General features: G+C 40.7%; 1 protein-coding gene across 1 annotated transcript in view; it reads right to left on the reverse strand.

Annotated features, from left to right (window-relative positions):
* MED12L (mediator complex subunit 12L) overlaps positions 1-22,075 on the reverse strand; it is a 919,119-nt gene that overhangs the window by 564,040 nt on the left and 333,004 nt on the right. The window contains exons 15-16 of the mRNA XM_044070851.1: positions 3,907-4,068; positions 1,918-2,029 (exon numbers count right to left, since the gene is read on the reverse strand). Coding sequence (XP_043926786.1) covers positions 1,918-2,029; positions 3,907-4,068 — 274 coding nt within the window. The remainder of the gene's footprint in view (positions 1-1,917; positions 2,030-3,906; positions 4,069-22,075) is intronic.

Below are 22,075 nucleotides of genomic sequence, written 5' to 3' on the forward strand. Positions count from 1 at the left end.
AATTACAGTACCAACTGATATTGCCAACATCCTGGCAGATAGGTTCAGTGCTAACTTTACCCCCCTCACCCCCTAAAGGGCCCATATCTATACAGGAAAAATGTAGAGTCCCTGTAATCACAACTACCCAGGTAAAAGCTGCACTCTCTAAAGCCAAAAACACAGCATCAATGGGACCGGACAACATCCCAGGCTGCGTTTTACACGAACTTTCAGAATGAACTGGCTCCCCACTTAAGCACCATGTTCAATAATAGCCTCGCATCAGGCTTTGTGCCCACTGAATGGTGCACAACAGCAGTTATCCCACTCCACAAAGTGGGAGCCACCACTGATCCCGGGAACTATCGACCTATTAGCCTGACGAGCCTGGTCTGCAAGGCCATGGAACGTATCATCATGGAACTCATAAATAAAGACATTGGTAACCTCCAAACTCTGGATCCCAACCAATTTGGGTGTGTGAAAGGCAGATCATGCCTCCTGAACCTGATCGACTTCTTTGAGGCAGTCACTAAAGCCGTAGATGAGAGTAAGGTGGTTCACAAAGCCTATATTGACCTCGCCAAGGCTTTTGACACCATCCCCCATTCTGGAATTATAGCTAAACTCACTAAACTAGGTAAAAATCCCTACGTCACAAGATGGGTTGCCTACTGGCTCACTGACAGAACCCACACTGTAAAAGTTGCAGACTCCAAATCTGACCTCAAAGCAGTGACAAGTGGAGTACCACAGGGTTCTGTCCTAGGACCTCTCCTGTTCGGTATCTACTTATCTGAAGTACAGGCTAACAAAGAAGGCCTCTGGCTAATGAAGTTTGCAGATGACTGCAAACTAGGAGCCATAGTCAAGTCCCCAAATGATGCGGACATCCTACAGAAGGGCCTCGCTGAGACAGATGCCTGGTGTCAGAGCCACGGCCTCAAGCTCAATGCGAAAAAGTGCAGTGTCATCCCCTTTGGTAAAAACTCTGTACACATGAACTACCACAAGGGCAGCAATCTACTTAACACTGAATGTTTGATAAGAGACCTTGGGACCCAGGTGGACAGTAGTCTCTTCTTTGGTAGTCACATCACCACAGTAGTCAGGAAGTCCTTCTACATGGCACACCTCATCATAAAAGGGTTCTCATCCAGGAAAAAAGATGTCATTGTTCCCCTCTACTCGACACTCATTAGACCCATTATAGAGTACAATGCCCCTTTTGGAATGTACCTCACAAGACATCTGCAGCAGCTGGAAAGGCCACAGAAGTACCTCAAAAAGAGGACTACTGGCCTCAAACAAATGCCCTACACTGACCCCCTCAAAAAACTCCGGCTTTACTCCATAGCATATCGCCTACTCCGAAGTGATCTTTGCCTAACATATAAAGCTATGTCAAACCCAGAGCTGCTGGACATGCTACACCTAAAGAAATCCCAATCCCTCTGAGGTACACGCTCTAGGGACCTAAACCTTGTCACCACAATAAACAGGACATGCTGGAGGGATAGATTCCTGTCCCAGAGACTTCCTATACTCTGGAACAGGCTACTCATCTATGTCAAGCAAAGTTCTTCATTAGCACTCTTCAAGAAAAATCTTGATGAGTGGATGGGAAATAGGAAATACACTCCGGGGATCACTTCTGTGTCTCTGCTGGACAGTGGCACAGGAATATAACATTCTTGGGTGGCGTAAGCCAGGGAACCTTGTTGGCTAGGCTTACGTAGGCCCATAGGCCGATAGCCTAGTACCTACCTATGAACCTATAAACCTATGTATTGCTTAGCCCCTGGTCCACAGGTTGATTGAAAAAAAATCTGCAGATCTGGTCAATAAACAACAGTATTACTAATGGATGGTGTACATTGTGCTGTTAGAACTCATATCAAAGGGTATTATGGATAAAAGTCACCTTTATTTTACCTGAGTGATCTGGTTTTGTAGCGACATGAGGAGTCCCTCTCGTTGTTCATCTTGGCCCTTCAGGCAGGTAAGGACTAAAGAAAGGAATGGCTGCTGACTCAAAAGCGTCATGCTTGAAAGGGAAATGTAGACATAGTTCCATTAGAAACTGACAGGCAAAGAAAACATATAACTTGCAGTTTCAAAGTGCAATTATTTTCATGTATCACTCATTAAACATAATTCACTATTTGGAATAGAAAGAGACTTGCAGGAAGCAAGCAAAACAAAGAATGAAGAAAAGAAAAACAGCGTTGATTGCTTGATATGTGGAGATCAAGTTAACACAAGCTTATACTTTCTTGAAACTCCAACACATGAGATGTAGTATAAACAAAAATCAAACAAAAAATGGTAAAACAGACTTCTGAGGGCTGTAAAAGAAGCAGCTAGTCCAAAAAGAGCCATGAAGAAAAGTAAAAAAAAAAAACAGCCTGTCCAAGATGATAAATTAATGAAAAAAAAATAAACAGCCAATCCAAGGAGGCAAAGAGTTTTGATGAAATTCATGTGTATCCTGTGGAACAAACGTGGCAAACCAATGTCTTCTTGGACTGGCTGATTTTTTTTTTTTTTACCTTTTGCATAATCACCCATTTATGCAAGTCCATGTAGAAGATATATACGAGTCTGATCTCAACATGCTAAATTAGCAGTAACTAAACCGATGCTTTATATTCAATGCCTCATTCTATTTTAAATTTCTACTTAGTCAGTTGAAAGCTAAGTATGTGCACTGATCCAGTTGATCTGTTCTAGTTATACATAAGAATTACTTTGGCTATGTGGCAATGGTAAAGAAACATAATGCCTGCAGAGGGACTGACAAATATACAACTGCAACTAACAACAAACTGATATTACAACAAATACACATAAGTAAATGAAAAAGTAGACAACTTTCACTGAAAAAGTTATTAAGAAATGCTGTGGCAAAGTTACAGTTACAAGTTCACTCTGCAACAATAACAGAGAAAAAAAGCAGTCCTCTATACTAGATTAACTTTTAATGTGGCTTAAAGTATAAAGCTTTATATTTGCTAAAAGATTATTGTAGATGTGAAATACTCATTAACTTTATACTTATTGTAAGATATCACTGGCTATGTTGAAACAGTGCAGACAAATAGTAAATGTACTACTGTGCTGTTTTTTAGAATATGTAACATTTCTGAACAAAAGTAACACACAAGGTATAAAGCTAAATCTACCATATACAGAATTCTTCCATAAATTTATCTTAACGTCATTCACTGAATTAACAGTAGCTGCACTTAAAGATTAATGTTTTAAACTGGATTTTCTTGTTGACAAAGCAAGAAAATGTCATGGAAATCGTGCACTGGTAAAAGCGACAGAAGCTACTAGAATTTTATTTTCTCATGGGGTAGCAGTACAGAGTACTGCCAAAACAAAGAAATAAATATTTCAGTTAAGAAATTGGGAAAATATATGTCTCCATACCTATGAAAGCTTTAACAAGGAACAAAGCATACAACAATGAATGACAGTGTTTTTAGGTCTACAAACTCTTGCAAATATATTTGCATCCTAAAACATCTGTACATAAAAAGTTATTTCATTTTCTTCACCAAAGTGAACCTCAAAAAGGTATCTAGCTTTTTCTCCCAGCACCCAAAATGCAACTGTGAGGAATACAAACAGAACTAGTAACCATTATGCTTTTAATCAAAAGAACAATGTCGAGCAGTAAAAAAAGAAAAAAAACTAGCTTAAGTTAACACTAACATGAGTCAGTTATCATGAATAAAAGAGTGCATTTTCAGTTGTCAAAGAAAATATTTTATTTGCTACAACAAACAGAATTTATATTTAAAATAAATAAATAACATTTTGGAATTTAATTACTTTTCCATTTACTTATAATATGGATAACAGATGTCAAACCTTATAAAGCCACACTTTATAAAGTTTATTACTCAGCATTACCTCTTTTGCTTCTGACGATCCCTTTCCTTTTTAGAGGATGATCCCAGATGTTGTCCCTTCTCCAATTCTTCCCCAGCTGCCTTCAGAACTCGACCTTGAACTGACGTTGGCAGCTTAGCAATCAACGGTGCAACCAACCAAGCACCTCTGTATTCAGAAGAACTAAGCAGAACAAGGAATATTAACCAGATATTAAAATGAAAATGAAGACCAAGCATATATCCAAAGAGATTAATTATTATAGCACTGAAAAAATTCATGTAGTATTGAAATCTAAATGTATGAAATGGAATTGTTGTTAGTCATGTCCATAACTCTTTGTATATAATATAATTATTTATTTTTCTTGTTGCTGGTCCTTGTTAAGTTAGGCTAATACTCTTGCTGAAGATATTATTAACTTGTTTTCTGGACAGCTTACATTTGCCTGTTACCAAGTCATTAATGAAAGGGCTCCATTTGTACAGTTGAGAGTGCATTTAAAATAAATGAATAATTTATTGGAATACTTTTTTCTTTTCTAGTTTACATGGAGGCTATATGCAAAATGCCACTTATTCACATGAACTAGACACACTGTCCATTCAACCGAACACCATACTCATAGGTGACTTCCACTACTCCACTATAAACTGGCAATCACAAACTTGCAGGTACAAAGATTCCTCGACTTTATCAACTTATCATCAGTCTATACACTCACAAGGGGCCCTAACACCCTTAACACCCTTAACATAGTCCACACCATCTTGGGGGCACACTGCACCCATGACTGTAATGTTCTCACTGGTCACCTTGGCCATAAACCTGTCTCCTTCAAAACAAAAATAAAACCTGAGGCACCAGGTAAGTGGAACTTTTAGGAATTAATCCAAGGCAAACTTATTATTTTAACTGAAACCCTCGCAAAATTTCAAACCCACCACCTGCCAAACCAAGGGAACACTGCTTCCTACATGAAGTTATTCACAAAAGCACTTTACTCACTTGTATACAGCTATATACCCAAAATAAGAACAGAATAAACTCAAAAACAAGCCACCTTGGGGGAATCCTGACATCAGTATGTTGTATAACAAAATGAAGAAATGTATAGCCAAATATTGGAAGTGCAATGCCCAGCAAGGTAAGACCTCTCTCATCAAACTGAATAAAGAACTCAGAGGACTACATAAGCCTACTAAAGCAAAATTTGAGATGAAGGTAGACAACCTGTCAAAGACAACAACGAGGCATTTTTCAGTTATATCCACAACCTCAAAGGCAATACATAACAATGTACCAAATAATTGCAAATGCAGGAGGATATAACAAATTTACTTGCTGATAAATTCAGCTCCACTTTTACTCTGCTTTCACCCCCACACACCTCTCAAAAAACATCCTCAACCATTGCTACCCCAACTATCACTAAAGAACAGGATCTCAATGCATTCTCCATGGCCAAAATTGCTGCATCATTGGGACCCGATAATATCCCAGGATGCCATCTTAATAGCATGAAACATGACCAATCAGGCTCACTAGAAGCACTATTTAATCATAGCTGTCAAACAGGCCTCATGCCACGTGAATGAAGGACTACAGCTATTATCCTTTGGCACAAAAGCAGGTCTTCCACTGACCCAAGAATCTACTAACCAATAAGCATAATTAGTCTCATATGTAGGGCCTTGGGAAGAATAATCATGGGCATGATAAATAATGACACACAGAATCTTCAGACACTGAATTCTACCCAGGTGCATTTCATCAAGGACCAGTCATGCCTACTCAGCCTGGTGGATGCTTTGAAAAGGTCACCAAAGTAATGGATGAGGGCAAAATAGTGCATGTTGCCTAGCATAACTTGCTCAAACATTCAATAAAATACCCCACTTGAGCATTGCAGACAGGGTCATGAAATTAAGTATAAACCTCTACTTGACCCACAGGATAGCCAACAGGCTCATAGATAGGATGAAGAAGTCAGGAAAGGTGAGATTACTTTCACAAAAAGCCCAGTCACTAATGGATTCCCACAGGACTCGGCACTAGGGTCTCCTTTTTGGCATCTACTTCTCTGGAATCAAGTACAACATCAAAGAGCTTTGGCTGACCAGACTTGTAAATGACTGTAAACTGGATATAGTCAAACAACCATCCTCCAAGTAGGCCTGACACAGACTAATACCTGGTAACAGAGTCATACCGTAAAACTCAGTCCTGAAAAATAAATAGGACTATCTTTCAGGAAGATTGTGCTATCTTTCAGGAAGATTGAAGCTGCAGTGGCGCAGCGGTAGCATTGTCGTCTCACAGCAATAGGTTCTCCCGTTCGATTCTCGGCTGGAGCACCTTCTGTGAGGAGTCTGCATGTCCTCCCCATGGTCAAGTGGCATTCGAAAGACATGCGTGAATGGGCGTGCCTTCGTTGAAGGTTGGGCGTCGAGTGCACCTAGGCACCGTAAAAATCTACTGCCGGAGTTCCACTGTGGCGACCCCTAACCGGGAAAAGCTGAAAGAAGAACAACTATCTTTCAGGAAGACAACAACCCTGAAAATTATTGCATTGATAATACACCCCCCTAAGAATTAATCCTGTGGTCAAGGATTTGGAAATGCATGTCAACAGTGACTTGATATTTGAACATGTGCCTATGTAAGTAAGTAAATTATTCTACATTGTGCAACCTATAAAAAAGGGTATAGTATCTAAGTCCAAAGATATTATTCCATTTCACTCAGTCCACATCAGGCCAATACTGTGTACAATTCCCCCTTCAGTATGTACTTGACCAGGCATATGCAACAAATATAGCATCATGAAAAGAATACAAGGTGTAGACAATATGTCCTATGCAGAGCTTCTCAAAGCCTCATATCTGTATTTTATTTATTTATTTTATTTATTTATTTAAGTTTGATGACCAGGGAAGTCCACTGGGCCAAGAAGAGCCAGTTTTCAGTGGAGGCCCTGGGAGAAAAGCTCCACAATAATTGCAAGTTACATTTTACATGTTACAAAAGGGCATAGTTCATACAGCTAATTAAATATTTACAGATAAGCTCCATGATATTTGTAATTGGCTTGTCACAATGTTACAAAAATGAAAAGACATAATTCAATACAGAAATTTCAGCATTTATATAAAGCTGCGGTGGTGCAGCGGTAGCGTTGTTGCCTCAAAGCAAGAGGTTCTCCCATTCGATTCTGAGCTGGAGCGCCTTCTGTGTGGAGTCTTCATGTCCTCCCCGCAGTCGAGTCGCATTCGAAAGACATGTGTGAATGGGCGTGCCTTCGTTGAAGGTTGAGCGTAGGGCTGGCACCACAGCACTGTAAAAATCTACTGCCAATCATTAGCAGAACAGAGTTCTGCTGTGGCGACTCTGAACCGGGAAAAGCTGAAAGAAGATCAACAACATAAAGTGAATATTTTTGTTATAAACTCAATTGTAGGTTTAACATTTCAAAATATATAGCTACTATTCTGTGTACTCTGTATATTCTGTATCCTGAAGACTGCTGAGAGGTGATCTATGCCTGACATTCAGGACATTCTCTGATCCAGCCCTTATGGACCTGATGCATATCTGCCAAACAGATAACATCAGCACTGAGCCTACCCCTGCACTTATCAGGTACAAGGTAAAAAAAATTCATCCTGAATGGAGCATCAAGCTATAACAAGACAGGCATATCCATTCAGACTCACATGACATACAACTATGGGCAGTTTGATGAAATAATTTAAGTTCATCTAATAGACATCTTTGTGGTAAGAATCCACAACTCCCAGTGAAAACCCCTGTTTACACAGGGAGGCTTATAGATTTCACTGTAGTCTCTCCTTTGATAGTCACATCACCACAGTAGTCAGGAAGTCCTTCTACGTGGCACACCTCATCATAAAAAGGTTCTCATCCAGAAAAAAAGAGGTCATTGTTCCCCTCTACTCGACACTCATTAGACCCATTACAGAGTACAATGCCCCTTTTGGAATGCACCTCACAAGACATCTGCAGCAGCTGGAAAGGCCACAGAAGTACCTCACAAAGAGGATTACTGGCCTCAAATAAATGCCCTACACTGACCACCTCAAAAAACTCCAGCTTTACTCCATAGCATATCGCCTGCTCCGAGGAGATCTCTGCCTAACATATAAAGCTATGTCAAACCCAGAGCTGTTGGACATGCTGCACCTAAAGAAATCCCAATCCCTCCGAGCTACAAGCTCTAGGGACCTAAACCTTGTCACCACAATAATCAGGACATGCTGGAGGGATAGATTCCTGTCCCAGAGACTCCCATACTCTGGAACAGGCTACCCATCTATGTCAAGCAAAGTTATTCATTAGCACTCTTCAAGAAAAATCTTGATGAGTGGATGGGAAATAGGAAATACTCCCTGGGGATCACTTCTGTGTCTCTGCTTAACAGTGGCACAGGAAAATAACTTTCTTGGGTGGCGTAAGCCAGGGAACCTTGTTGGCTAGGCTTATGTAGGCCCTAGGGCCAATAGCCTAGTACCTACCTATGAACCTATGAACCTATGAACATAGACAGCAGCCCAGTTGAGAGCAACATTGAATAACCAAGATCTTTGAAGTAGCAATCCTAACCTCTGAGACACTGTAAATCCAGTGTGTTGTTACATATGTACTCCTCATAACTGTGCTGTACTAAGTGATTAACAGTAAGTGAAAAATATTGAGAAAAGACAAACATAATATTCGGGAGAATTAGATGTGCAGTTATAGGTTCATAATTCAATGAAAAGTTAGTAATAAGTGGATAATGATAGCAGCAGCAGGAAAGTTTAAATGCTCTGTTTTCATAATTTTACTACAGTTGACTAATTACTTCTGTAAAAAACTATAGAGATGTGTTTTCATCAACTCTTGATTATTCTGTGCATTACTAATACTGTGACTGATTAGCATTATTCTGTAATTTGTTATTCCCTAAGATGGATCTGCATGGACTGTCATACTGAAAAAGCCCCAGAGAGAAAAAGAGGATGAAGGGCCTGAAGACCAGCACAAGACTTCTCATCTCTTTGATGTTGATGTGCCCCTTCAGCTGATGAGGTGACTGCACTCCTTGAACCTTCAGAGAGCCAAACGTTGCTTCCCATCCCACATTTGAAATGTCTGTGAACAGATCCTGAGAGGGAAGACGAGGATGAAAAGGGAGCCCTGGATTCAGAGACACCTGCAGAATCCACCATAGAAGCTCCTTATTGAGACACAGGAGAAGAGGAATTGTGAAGTCTAGAGGATGGGCATGTTGAAGTTACACCAACTTCAGAAATCACTGGCACTTTCTCATGTGGAGTTTGGACAGAGGGAGCATCGGAATGGTAGAAGCCATAAACCCCAGAGCTCTAAGAAACTCCCTGGCTGTAATGGAGGCCAGAGGAAGAAGAGTTTGAAAGTAAGAAATGATAGCTAAGGCCTTTGGTGGAGGCAGGGATGCCACCACTGACACTGTCTGAATCCTGCAACTCAGAAAGACATGATCCTGAGAAGGAGTCAGAGAGAACTTTTTGAAGGAAATGGGTGAAATTCGCAAAATTATTGGACAAGTTTCACAGCTAGTTGAGCTGCTTAAACCTATTGGTCATTCACTGGCAGCTGTAGCTACTAACCTCTCTAATGTTAGGAACCAGGACATGAATTCTCAGAGGGGAAGCCAGCAATATCAGAGGGAGGCTGCTAACAGTGGTTGTTGACCACAATGAACTAGATTTGGATTTTATTAACACTCCAAACATTTTGGCTTTACACAGAAGAGAAGAACATACACCATACCCTGGCCAGCGTGCTGCAGCTACACAAGGTGACTTTTTAGATAATGGCTCTAATGAGTCAAATAACCTTAATGTTTGGCTTTGTAAACAACTGCTTTTTAAAGGAACTGAAAATACAAAGCAAAATGTGAGTAATAGATACAATGAATGTCTTGATAAAATCTATGTACTTATGCTAAGACACAAAAGTTTAAATATTGAAAATATGTACTTTAAAGAATGTCTTAGTCTTAAAATTGTACCGAAGGGCTTGAGAGGTTTTAAATTCCCAAATAATGTTGCGGAAGGAACTGAATTTTATGATGAACTGTTACATATTTTTGATAGATGTGGATTTGATTTGATAAAAGCTATGATAAAATGGAACACTGAAGAAATGAAAGAATTATTTAAACAGATTACTGAAATTAATGAATTTATTATAAATGACTTATTATTTACAGTCAACTCAAAAAAAGAAAAATACTTTAATTTGAGGAAAAGTATAGATGAGAAATGTACTGTTATTATTAATAGAAAGAAAAGAAAGATTGAAAGAGACCTACTGGAATATAGAGAGAAAAGAGACCTAAGGCTAATAGAAAGACAACTAACAACGAATGGAATGAATTAGGACATGAAACATCTGAGCAAGAGTATGTACGGGACAATGAAGGGGGACAGAATTTACAAGGGCAGAATGGGAATTATTTTTATAGAAATGACCCTTTAGAATTTCTGCCCCTCTGCAGATCCAAAAGGATAAGAAACAGGAACCAAACACAGTTCAACCCAATATGCACAGGTGGGGGATGTGAGGGACGGAACAACATGACAGGGGGGACAGTAACAGCTATTTTTGATATTGTCAAGGATGGATACAAACACACATACAGCAACTTTAATATCTTTAACTATAGTGGCATTATTTTAACACCTAACCACTTCGACCTACTGTTGAAGGGGTTGAAGTTCATCCGACATAGGAAATGTGATATAAGTAAAACCATCATTGACCTAAAAATGTTTGTATGTAAAATTAAGTTAGAGCTCTTAGGAAACCAGAACCCTGTAGTTGACCAGAGCAAAGACCTCCACAGGAAGAGTACATATAACACCCCCCTCCACCCACAACTTAAACATTTTGAAATGGTATTTAAAAATGAACTGAGAAGGGAAATTACTAAGAACAAGTTTAGTTACAACCTTTCAACCAATGAGAAGTGTATTTTGGATCAACTAAGATCTGATAAGAATATAAGAGTAATGAAACTGGACAAGGGATGGGGGGATTGTCATTATGGACAAATTGCTATATGAAAGTAAAATGTCAACTGTGTTAAACAATGATGACAAATATATTTTTGCTTCCAGAAATTAGATAAACATAGCCTACAACAAGATAGAATTGGCCCTTAAAGATATGCTACTAGGTTGCTCTATCAGTTTTAGTACTTTTTCCTATCTCAGAAATGACAAACCCAGAATACCCTCCATTTTTGGTATACCAAAAATACACAAGGACACAGAGGAACCATCCACGAGGTTGATTGTTTCAGGAGAAGGATCAAAAACAGAACCACTAGCCAAGTTTGTAGACTTTAAAGTGAAAAAAATCTTTGGTTAAATGAGAACAAAATCCTAAAAGACTCTTGGAATTTTTTAAGAACTATAACACCAGATTTATTCAATAAAGACATCCTTTTTGTAACTATTGATATAGTCGACTTATTCAGTGTAATACCCCATGATATTGGCCTTCTATAGTTTGAAGAAGCCATGGCCACAAGAGGTGGTCTAACAAACAATTTTCATGTTTGTATTGAATTAATGGACCTAGTCCTTAAAAATAATTATATCTACTTCAAAGGGGGATTTTTTCACCAGTTGAAGGGTGTTGCTATGGGGGAAAGTTGTGCCCCCCCCATATGCAAACATAGTTCTCTCCATGTGAGAATAAAACTTAATACTTATACACATCCTGTTGGTCATGCTACAAGAAATACCTGGGTGATATCTACCTTTTTTGCATGGATACCAGGGAGAATTACTTGAATTTATTGATTACAACCAGAACACGACTAACTTTCTGAGGTTCACATATGACATTAGTACAAACAAAGACGACTATTTGGATGTCACTATACGCAAACTGGATAATAAGTTTAAGTCCACCATTTATAGGAAAAAAACTTTTTCCAACTCATTTCTCTATGTCTCAAGTACATACCCTATGCACCAGAAGAGAGGTATAGTTAAAGGACAAATGGTAAGGGCCAGTAGAATGTACTCACTGGAGATACAGATTATGAAATCGAACTTGCATTGTTAGAAACTTTGTTCCTGGAACATGGATACTTCTCAGCCATGATCAAAGAAATTAGAAGTGAAGTTATTAAGACAGGACTGGGAAATATGACTCTATTTTAGGTATTAAGAATACTGGAGGTGGGGGTGATGCTTCTAATTCACCCAACAATGAGAATGTCAACCAGTACCAGAGCACTTTTGTCACTGAGTATAATGGCAATGCCAATCTCATCAGAAAAATAATTCTAAGTGAATGGGACAAATTCGTAAGGTTGACTGACATCAGTTAACTGCATAATAAGACATCATCATCTTCTTTCGGCTGTTCCCATTAGGGGTCGCTACAGCGGATCATCTGTTTCCATTTCTTCCTGTCCTCTGCATCTTGCTCTGTCACACCAACCACCTGCATGTCCTCTCTCAACACATCCATAAACCTTATCTTAGGCTTTCCTCTTTTACTGTTACCTGGTAGCTTCATCCTAAACATCTTTTTCCCAATATATTCAGCATCCCTCCTCAGCACATGTCCAAACCAACATAATCTTGCCTCTCTGGCTTTGTCTCCAAATCTTCCAACCTGGGCTGACCATCTAATATACTTATTCCTAACCCTGTCCACCCTCATCACACCCAGTGCAAATCTTAACATCTTTAACTCTGCCATATCCAGCTCTAACTCCTGTCTTTTTGTCAATGTCTCTGTCTCCAACCCATATGACATAGCTGGTCTCATTACCCTCTTGTAGACCTTCCCATTCACTCTAAGTGTTACTCATCTGTCACAAATCACTCCTGACATTCTTCTCCACCCACTCCATCTCCACCTCCACCTCTCTTCCACACTCACCATTGTTAGTTTGTGTCTTTCAGCTTTTCCCGGCTAGGGGTCGCCACAGCGGAACTCCGGTCCACTAATGATTGGTAGCGGATTTTTACGTACCAAGTTACCAGCCCTGACACACAACCTTCAATGAAGGCATGCCCCATTCACGTATGCCTCCACACAGAAGACGCTCTAGCTGAGAATCGAATGGGACAACATCTTGCTATGAGGTGATAACGCTACCGCAGCACCACCACCGCAGTCTTCCACACTCACCATTACTCTGAACTATTGATCCCATTCCTCTGTCCTCCCTCTCATTCACACACATATATTCTGTCTTAGTCCTGATGACCTTCATTCCTCTTCTCTCTAGAGCATATCTCCATCTCTCCAGGGTCTCCTCCACCTGTTCCCTACTCTCACTACAGATCACAATGCCATCTGCAAACATCATAGTTGACGGGGACATTTGTCTGATCTTGTCTGTCAACCTGTCCATCACCATTGCAAATAAGAAAGGGCTCAGAGATGATCCTTGATGCAATCCCACCTCCAGCTTAAATGCATCCATCACTCCCACCGCAGACCTCACCGCTGTCACACTACACTTGTACATATCCTGTGCCACTCTTACATACTTCTCTGACACTCCCGACTTCCTCATACAATACCACAACTCCACTCTAGACACCCTGTTATATGCTTTCTCTAAGTCTACAAAAACACAATGCAACTCCTTCTGACTTTCTCTGTAGTTCTGCTTCAGCACTCTCAGAGCAAGCATCGCATCTGTAGTGCTCTTTCCTGGCATGAAACCATACTGCTGATCACTAATCATCACGTCCCTTCTTAATCTAGCTTCCACTACTCTTTCCCATAACTTCATGCTGTGACTGATCAGTTTAATCTCTGCACATCACCCTTATTCTTAAAAATCTGTACCAAAACACTTTTTCTCCATTCCTCAGGCATCCTCTCACTTTTCAAGATTTCATTAAACAATCTGGTTAGAAAATCCACTGGCATTTCACCTTAACACCTCCATGCTTCCACAGGTATGCCATCTGGACCAACAGCCTTTCCATTCTTCATCCTCTTCATAGCTATGCTTACTTCATCCTTGCTAATCCATTGCATTTCATGGTTCACTATCCCCACATCATCCAACCTTCTCTCCCTCTCATTCTCTTCATTCATCAGCCACTCAAAGTACTCTTTCCATCTGCTCAAGACACTCTCCTCGCTTGTGAGTATGTTTCCCTCATTATCCTTTATCACCTTGCTGCACATCTTTCCTAGCTCGGTTCCTCTGTCTAGCCAATCGGTGCAGGTCCTTTTCTCCCTCCTTAGTGTCCATCCTTCCATACAACTCTTCATATGCCTTATCCTTAGCCTTCGCCACCTCTCTCTTTGCCATGCTCCTCATCTCCTTATACTCCTGTCTACTTTCTTCATCTCTCTGAATCCCACTTCTTCTTTGCCAATCTCTTTCTCTGTATACTCTCCTGTACTTCCTCATTCCACCATCATGTCTCCTTGTTGTCCTTCCTCTGTCCAGGTGTCATACCAAGCACCTTTCTAGCCGTCTCCCTTACTAGCTCTGCTGTAGTTACCCAGCTATTTGTTAACTCTTCACTGCCATCCAGTGCCTGTCTTAACTCTTCCCTGAACTCCAGCTCACAATTACCCTTTTTCAGTTCCCATCATTTGATCCTTGGTGCTGCCCTTACACTCCTCCTCCTCCTCTTCTTGATCACCAACGTCATCCTACAAACCACCATCCTATGCTGCCTAACTATACTTTCCCCGGTCACCACTTTGCAGTCTACAATCTCCTTCAAACTGGCCCTCCTACATAAGATATAATCCACCTGTGTGTATCTTCCTCCACTCTTGTATGTCACCCTGTGCTCCTCCCTCTTGTTAAAGTACATAATCACCACAGCCATGTTCAGCCTTTTCACAAAATCCACTACCTTCTGACCTTCTGCATTCCTTTGCTTAACACCATACCTACCCATCACTTCCTCATCTCCTCTGTTCCCTTTACCAACATGCCCATTGAAATCTGCTCCAATCACCATTCTCTCACCCTTGGGTAAAGTCATCACCACTTCAGCCAACTCACTCCAAAATTTTTCTTTCTCATCCATCACACACATAACTTGTGGACCATATGCACTAACAACATTCATCATTACACCATCAATTTCCAGCTTCATAAACATCACTCTATCCAACACTCTTTTCACCTCCAAAACACTCTTAGCATACTTTTCCTTCAGGATAACTCCTAAACCATTTCTCCTGCCATTGATACAGTGATAAAACAATTTGAACCCACCTCCGATACACCTAGCCTTTCTCCCCTTCCATCTAGTCTCTTGCACACACAATATACCAACCTTCCTTCTGTCCATCATATTGGCTAGCTCTCTCCCTATACCAGTCATACTGCCAACATTCAAAGTTCCGACCCTCACTACCACAGTCCTAGCCTTTCTCCTCTCTTACTGCCTTCGGCCATGTCTTCCCCCTATTCTCCTCCTTTGGCCAACAGTAGCCCAATTTCCACCAGCACCCAGTTGGCTAACAGTACTGGTGGTGGTCGTTGTTAACCCTGGCCTCGACCCATCTGGTATGTAAATATTTACTGCTGTCCGCATGAATGATTTGGTGAAGTTTTACACCAGATGCTCTTCCTGATGCAACCCTCCCCATTTATCCGGGCTTGGAACTGGCACAAAGAAATGCACTGGCTTGTGTATCCCCAGTGGCTGACTGACATCAGTTAACTGCATAATAAGACAGTGAACATAATTTTTAGGAAAGGACACTATATGAAAAATATTTTGGAAAATCAAAGTTTGGCTAAGGGGAGGAAGGACATGACTAAAAAGAAAGGCACTTTTAAGTGTGGTACATGTCAACAGTGCCAGTATATTTCTAACAAAGAAAAAATATTTGTTAGTAGTCATAATAGGTTCATGGAAGGTAAGGTTTATTCCAACTACAACACCTTAGGAGTGGTATATTTAGCTCAGTGTAAGCCATGTGAGGCATTCTATGTAGGTAATACTGTGTGTTCACATAAGAGGAGAGTTTACGGATACTACTATGACATACGTAATAAAAACACCAATAATGCACTTTATAAGGACTCCTTGGAATGTAACCAAGCTACATACTGCTGTTTTGTCCTTGAATGCATACCTAAGGATGGTAGGAGTGGGCTTTGGTAAACAACCATAGAATTCAAGGAATTATATTAGCAGATTGCACTTGAGGCAAATAAGCCTCCCGGACTTAAAGATAATATTTCCATTGTCCCAGTGTTAAAACAGAAAGCTGCAAAACTATAAAACAGTACAAATGCACACTAGATTTTTTTCTCTTGCTTAAATTTTGGCTGAAAGTATTTCACCTAGATTTTATTTCTTTTTTAATATATAAAGTTGAACCCACTGAGGCATTTTATGTAACACTTTTTATTGAACAAGTTTTTAACATTATTTTTATGGATCATATTATTATTATCAAGGTTTTTAAAGTATTTTACTACAGGGGTATATATTTTAACTTTTTTGAATGACAATGTAATTTTCTTATTGGTTGATCAAAATGAGGTTTAGTACTTAACAAGCAGCACCATTGCACTTGCTTTATCTGATGGTCTGTTTTTAACTGACGAAAACGCTGTGTGGATTATTGTTGCGTTTATGTTCCTGAATTCACTTAATAAAGCCTGCTTTCAACTTGAGTGTTGTTGTCAAGCCTTCCTTCATAGGTTCATAGGTATGTACTAGGCTAATGGCCCTGGAGACTTTGCAAGCCTAGCCCATAGGATTACCTTGGCACCATGTCACCTGACCTTAGTTCCCAGTGTCTCTGTCAAGTAGAGCCACTGGAGTGATCCCTGGGGTGAATTTTCTATTTCCCATCCACGCATCAAGATTTTTCTTGAAGATGGCCAGTGAGGTGCTCTGTTTAACATGTATGAGAAGTCTATTTCATAGCATGGGCAGTCTTTGGGTTATGAACCTTTCCTTCCAGCATGTTCTGTTGATTGTGGTAATGAGGTTGATGTCTCTGGAGTGTGTGGTGCAGAGGGATTGGGATTTCTTTAGATGTAGCATTTCTAACAGAGCTGGATCAGACATGGCTTTGTAAGTCAAGCAGAGATCGCCTCTAAGTAGGCAATATAAGACAGAGAATAGTTGGAGTTTTTTGAGTTTGCCCATTTAGGACAAGTGTTTACAGCCTAGGATCCTCTTTGTGAGGTACTTTTGTGGCCTTTCCAGTTGTTGCAGGTGTCTAGTGAGGTACATTCCAAATGGGGCATTGTACTCAATTATTGGCCTAATAAGGGAAGGGTAGAGGGAGACAATGACCTCCTTCTTCCTGGATGCAAAACCCTTAGTAATGCGATATGCCATATAGAAGGACTTTCTGACCACAGTGGCAATGTGGTGGTCAAAAGAGAGGTTGCTGTCAACCTGTGTTCCCAGATCTCTTATAACACCTTCTGTGTTCAGTGGGCTCCCATCAATGTCGTAATTCATGGGAACTGTATTTTTCCCAAAGGGGATGATGACACATTTTTTGGCATTGAGCTTAAGGCCATTGTTCTGACAGCAGTAGTTGTTCTCAGTGAGGCCCTTCTGTAGGATGTCAACATCACTTGAGGAGTTAATAATTGCTCTCAACTTGCAATCGTCTGTGAACTTTGTCAGCCAGAGTCCCTTCATGTTGGCCTGGACTTCAGAGAAGTAGATACCAAACAGGAGAGGACCCTGGACCGAACCCTGTGGGACTCCACTTGTGACTGGTTAGCAGTCTGACTTGGAGTCAGCTACTTTCACACTGTGGGTTCCATCTGTGAGCCAGTTTGCAACCCACCTAGTGATATAGAGGTTGATGCCTAGCTTAGTGAGTTTTTCTATGATTCCTGTGTGGGGAATGGTATAAAAGGCCTTGGCCAGGTCAATGTAGGTTGTATGAAGCACCTTGCCTTCATCCACAACTCTGATGACTGACTCAAAGAAATCAACCAGGTTGAGTAGGCATGATCTTCCCTTCACAAAACCAAACTGTGTGGGATCCAGAGTTTGGAGATTCCCTACATCCTTATTTATTAGGTCCATGATGATGCATTCCATAGCGTTGCATATCAGATTCATCAGGCTAGCGGGGTGATAGTTCGCAGGGTCTATAGTTGCTCCTTCTTTGTGGAGATTGATGACTGTAGCAGTGCACCATTCGGTAGGGACAAAGCCTAAGGTGAGGCTTTGATTGAAAAGGGCATACAGGTGAGGTGTCAGTTCACCCTGTAGTTCATGTAGAACACAGCTATGGATATTGTCAGATCCCATAGAAGCTGTATTCTTGGTCTTAGACAGTGATGTTCTGACCTGTCCAGCAGTAATACTGGGTGCTATTCAGTGCTAGCTGGTTTGTTATTTACTTTTTGAAGTTTATCATGAACCCCAGACTTTGAAGAAGAGAAATGGTAAAATGAAGATTTTGCAAAAGGACCTCTGGAGAGGATGCTTGAATCAGCAGGCCATGCAAGTAAGGAAATATTTGGATCACTTGAAGCCTGTAAAAAGTAATCACAGGAGCGAGGTATTAGGTGAACACCCCTGTGGCAGTAGAAAGGGCAAAGCCCAGAAATGAAAATGCCATTAAGCAACAGAGAAATGCAAAAACCTCCTGAAAGAGGATGGATCAGAAAGGAAGGCACCTTCAGAAAAGTGTTTAGATGAGTGAGGTCTAGAATCAGTCTCCCTTCTTTTCTGGGCACTAGAAACATTCTTGAATAAACCCCCTTCCCCCTTAGGAACACAGGCATCTCTTGAATAGTACCCTCAGAAAAGAGATCTCAAAGAACCTCTGAAAAAAGGAAGTTGCTCCCAGCGTGGCTGAGGAATGCACATAAAAGGAGGATGGGAATTCAACACCATGGAGTACCCCTGACGAATAATTGACCGAACCCAAGAATCTTGGGTAATTCAAAGCCAAATAGGAAGAGAAAGAGAAAATGAAAGGCGAAGAGAAAGTGGAATGTGACTGGGAACAGGTGGATAGTTAGACACCACCTGGTTTGTCAGGAAAGGAAGGCTTTAGGATGCCTGCAGTCTGAGTGGTCTTAGCAGGAGGAGCCCGTTTACCACTCTTTTAACCTTTAGCAGGAGGGAGTGATTGCCTACAAAGGCTGGCTTAGAAGGGTAGTTTCTCTGAAATTTAGGCACAGGAGAAACAAAGACATGTTTAAGCTCCTGTAAGGCCTTCCCCTTGTCCTGAAGAGACTTAAAGAAACCAGCAGCCACTTCCCCAAACAAAGGTTTAGTATCCAGAAGAGAATCCAACAACTTAGCCTTATTATCATCGGGTAAAGGTTGAAGCCTAAGTCAAGCATACCTCCTCAGTACTGAACCAATAGCAGCAGTCCTAGGAGAGGCATATGCTGCATCATAACTACATCTGATACCATGATGAACTACTTGAGAGGAAGTCCCTAGCAAGGAAAGAGCAAAAGATTTACTCTCAGAATCTGGAAGATCAGAAAAAAAGCTGACAAACCTGAGAAAGAAAAGCCAACACATATGTAGATATATGGGTCTGATAATTAATAGCCCTAAACGCTAGGGTAGCAGAAGTATAAACCTTCTTACCCAGCCTGTCAATGGCTCTGCTGTCCTTGTCAAATGGCAGTAACTTGGATGAAGGGAGCAATTGAGATGGCTTATCAGAGGATACAGACACCACAGAGGGGTCAGCAGCAGGATATTTAAACAAAAAGGAACAGTCCTCAGGCATCCTGTAAAACCTATCAGACTTTTTGGGAGCAGGGGCAGAGAATCAGGTGCTTTAAAGGCATTAGAAAAAAATGGTTTACTTTTGAAATTCTGAATCCACTTTGGTCAACCGTTCAGAAAGTCGACCCAAAATACTGAGTTCAGGATTTCAAAACAGCAACGACCATGAAAATGAATATATCGACATCCGTCGTTTGATGCATTCAATATAACAGGAGGTGATGTCACTCACCTCCTGCTATGGACATTAATGTACCATTACGCTCTACAGTCAATACTACATTAATTCTACTATTTTGCAGGGGGCTATGACTCCTGCACGGTAAATATACCAATTCTGAGATTGCATTTCAATGAGGAAATGGGCTAATTCCCTGTTCCTCACTGAACCGTGATCTCCCTGCACAATGGCGAACCCAAATACTCAAACTACACTACCAATTCGCTGTAGTGCAGCCAGTACATTTTGGTTCAACATTCTGTCGACTTGAAAACTGCCATTTGCCCACATGCAAATCAACCAAGGCAGTTTCAAAGTTTTCAATGTAAACCAGAAAAACATCTAGTAAAGCAGCCAGGACAGGAGAAAAAGCCGCAGGTTTAGGAGATTCCATCTGCAGTAACTCATAGTACCTCTTACGAATATCAGAAACCTGGGCACAATCCCATTTAAAAAATTCCATCATCCTACAGATTGTGTCCTGAAAGGAAATTTTCTCAGAAAGAGTATCTGGACTATTAGAATCCTCCTCCTGAAACCCGTAGTCTAAAGGAGAAGGAATCTGGGTAGAATAAGTAAGGGATTCTTTATCAGAATCCAATTTTTCCTCAGAAGAATTTAATTCCCTGGGGCTTTTAGGTGAAGAAGAAGACCAAGGAAGAGCAGGAACTGAAAACACTTAAGGAGGCCTTAACAACAGTAAAGCATTAAATAACCCCTGAGTAAAGGGGCTGCCACTCACATTGTGGATCCCTAGGAACAGAAGAAACATGTCTAGTTTTCTGTTTCTTTTTTAAAGGGATGTCCATCCTAGAAACCTGAGAGGGCCCTGACTGAGGATGGCATTCCACAACTGCAGTAGGAATTCTCCGTAAGAAGAAGCTGCGGAACCCCACTAGACCCCTTGGAAACAATCAACTGTGGTTTCCCACGAATGCCTAAAATGAACACCTGCAAAGCCTCATTGGATGTGCTGCCTGCTATATCCTTGCCGGCCTCCAACCCACACATGGCAGAGGAATCCAACAACCCAACCAGGCGAGTCTCTGAGTCTGTTATAACTTCAGGAGAAACCCCTGACAGAGGCTGGACAGCAGAAAATTCCAGTCTTAGTTTTTTCACCTTCTTCTTCCCTGACCCTCGGGGCAGGAAGTTCCATCCATAGTATCCTTAGATATCAGCTTAAGACACTGGTTCTCAAGATGCAATGAAAGGGAAGAAGTCTACTATGAAGGGTTTTTGGGACAAATGTCTGACAAATAGAACAAGACGTATAGTCGTGAGAAGCTCATAGGCAAAAAAGCACTTATTATGGCAGTCTTTAAGGGAATCTGTCTCACACACTGGCATTTACCCTTTCTGGATGACATTACCCTCCCCCCTCCAACAGCACAAAAAAAGAAGAAAAGAACAAAACCACTAACTGGGTACTTATCTGCAATGGTGTGGACTTCAGCAAACAGGAGAAATCACTGAAATTCCAATAAACAGAAAAAAAATGGCAAAAAACAAATGGAGGCAAACAGACCGACGATCAAAAAAAGTGCTTGGACTGGCAGCAAAGTACTTCTGAGGATGGTGCACCCGAACATCACCTTTATGCCCTGCACTAGACGAGGAATGTATAAGTGACATTCAGCGTATCTTAAAGAAATGGTAGACTTTGGTAAACTGGTAGGACGATGGGCTTCATGGCAGGGAATCCCATAAGTAATGAATACTGCAGCAGTGAATGTAAAGACATGTATAAATACATACATACAAATATTTTAGGCATGGACAAAAAATGCCCTTCTATCCTCTCAATATACCTAAACAGTTACTCACCTAATAAATGTCCAAGGTGCTTTTAAAAATATCTAATCTAGTACTTGCTTTATTGTAAGTTGGTAGTCTATTCCATGCATTGTCTTCTTTCTCAGGGAACCATGTATTGCATATATTATTCCTGTATAATCTCTTACAAAGGTTTTCTAATGATTCTCTACTACTCTTTAATAGGGTCTATATCACTAAACTGAACTTCCAAAATGTCAAACACCATAAGTTCGAATTTGAAAGATAGAATTCGGACATCAAACCTTCAAAACAGTGAATTTTTTCCCTGGGAAAAAATTTGCTGTTCTGAAAAACACACACATAACACAATCACACCAAACACCTTCAAAACCTACACTAAACCTACCATACCCCACTATCTATGCACTATTCTTAACCCAGT

The sequence above is a fragment of the Protopterus annectens genome, chromosome 4.part1, assembly GCF_019279795.1.
Source record: "Protopterus annectens isolate FY-2018-M chromosome 4.part1, PAN1.0, whole genome shotgun sequence".
In the NCBI taxonomy this organism is placed as follows: domain Eukaryota; kingdom Metazoa; phylum Chordata; order Ceratodontiformes; family Protopteridae; genus Protopterus; species Protopterus annectens.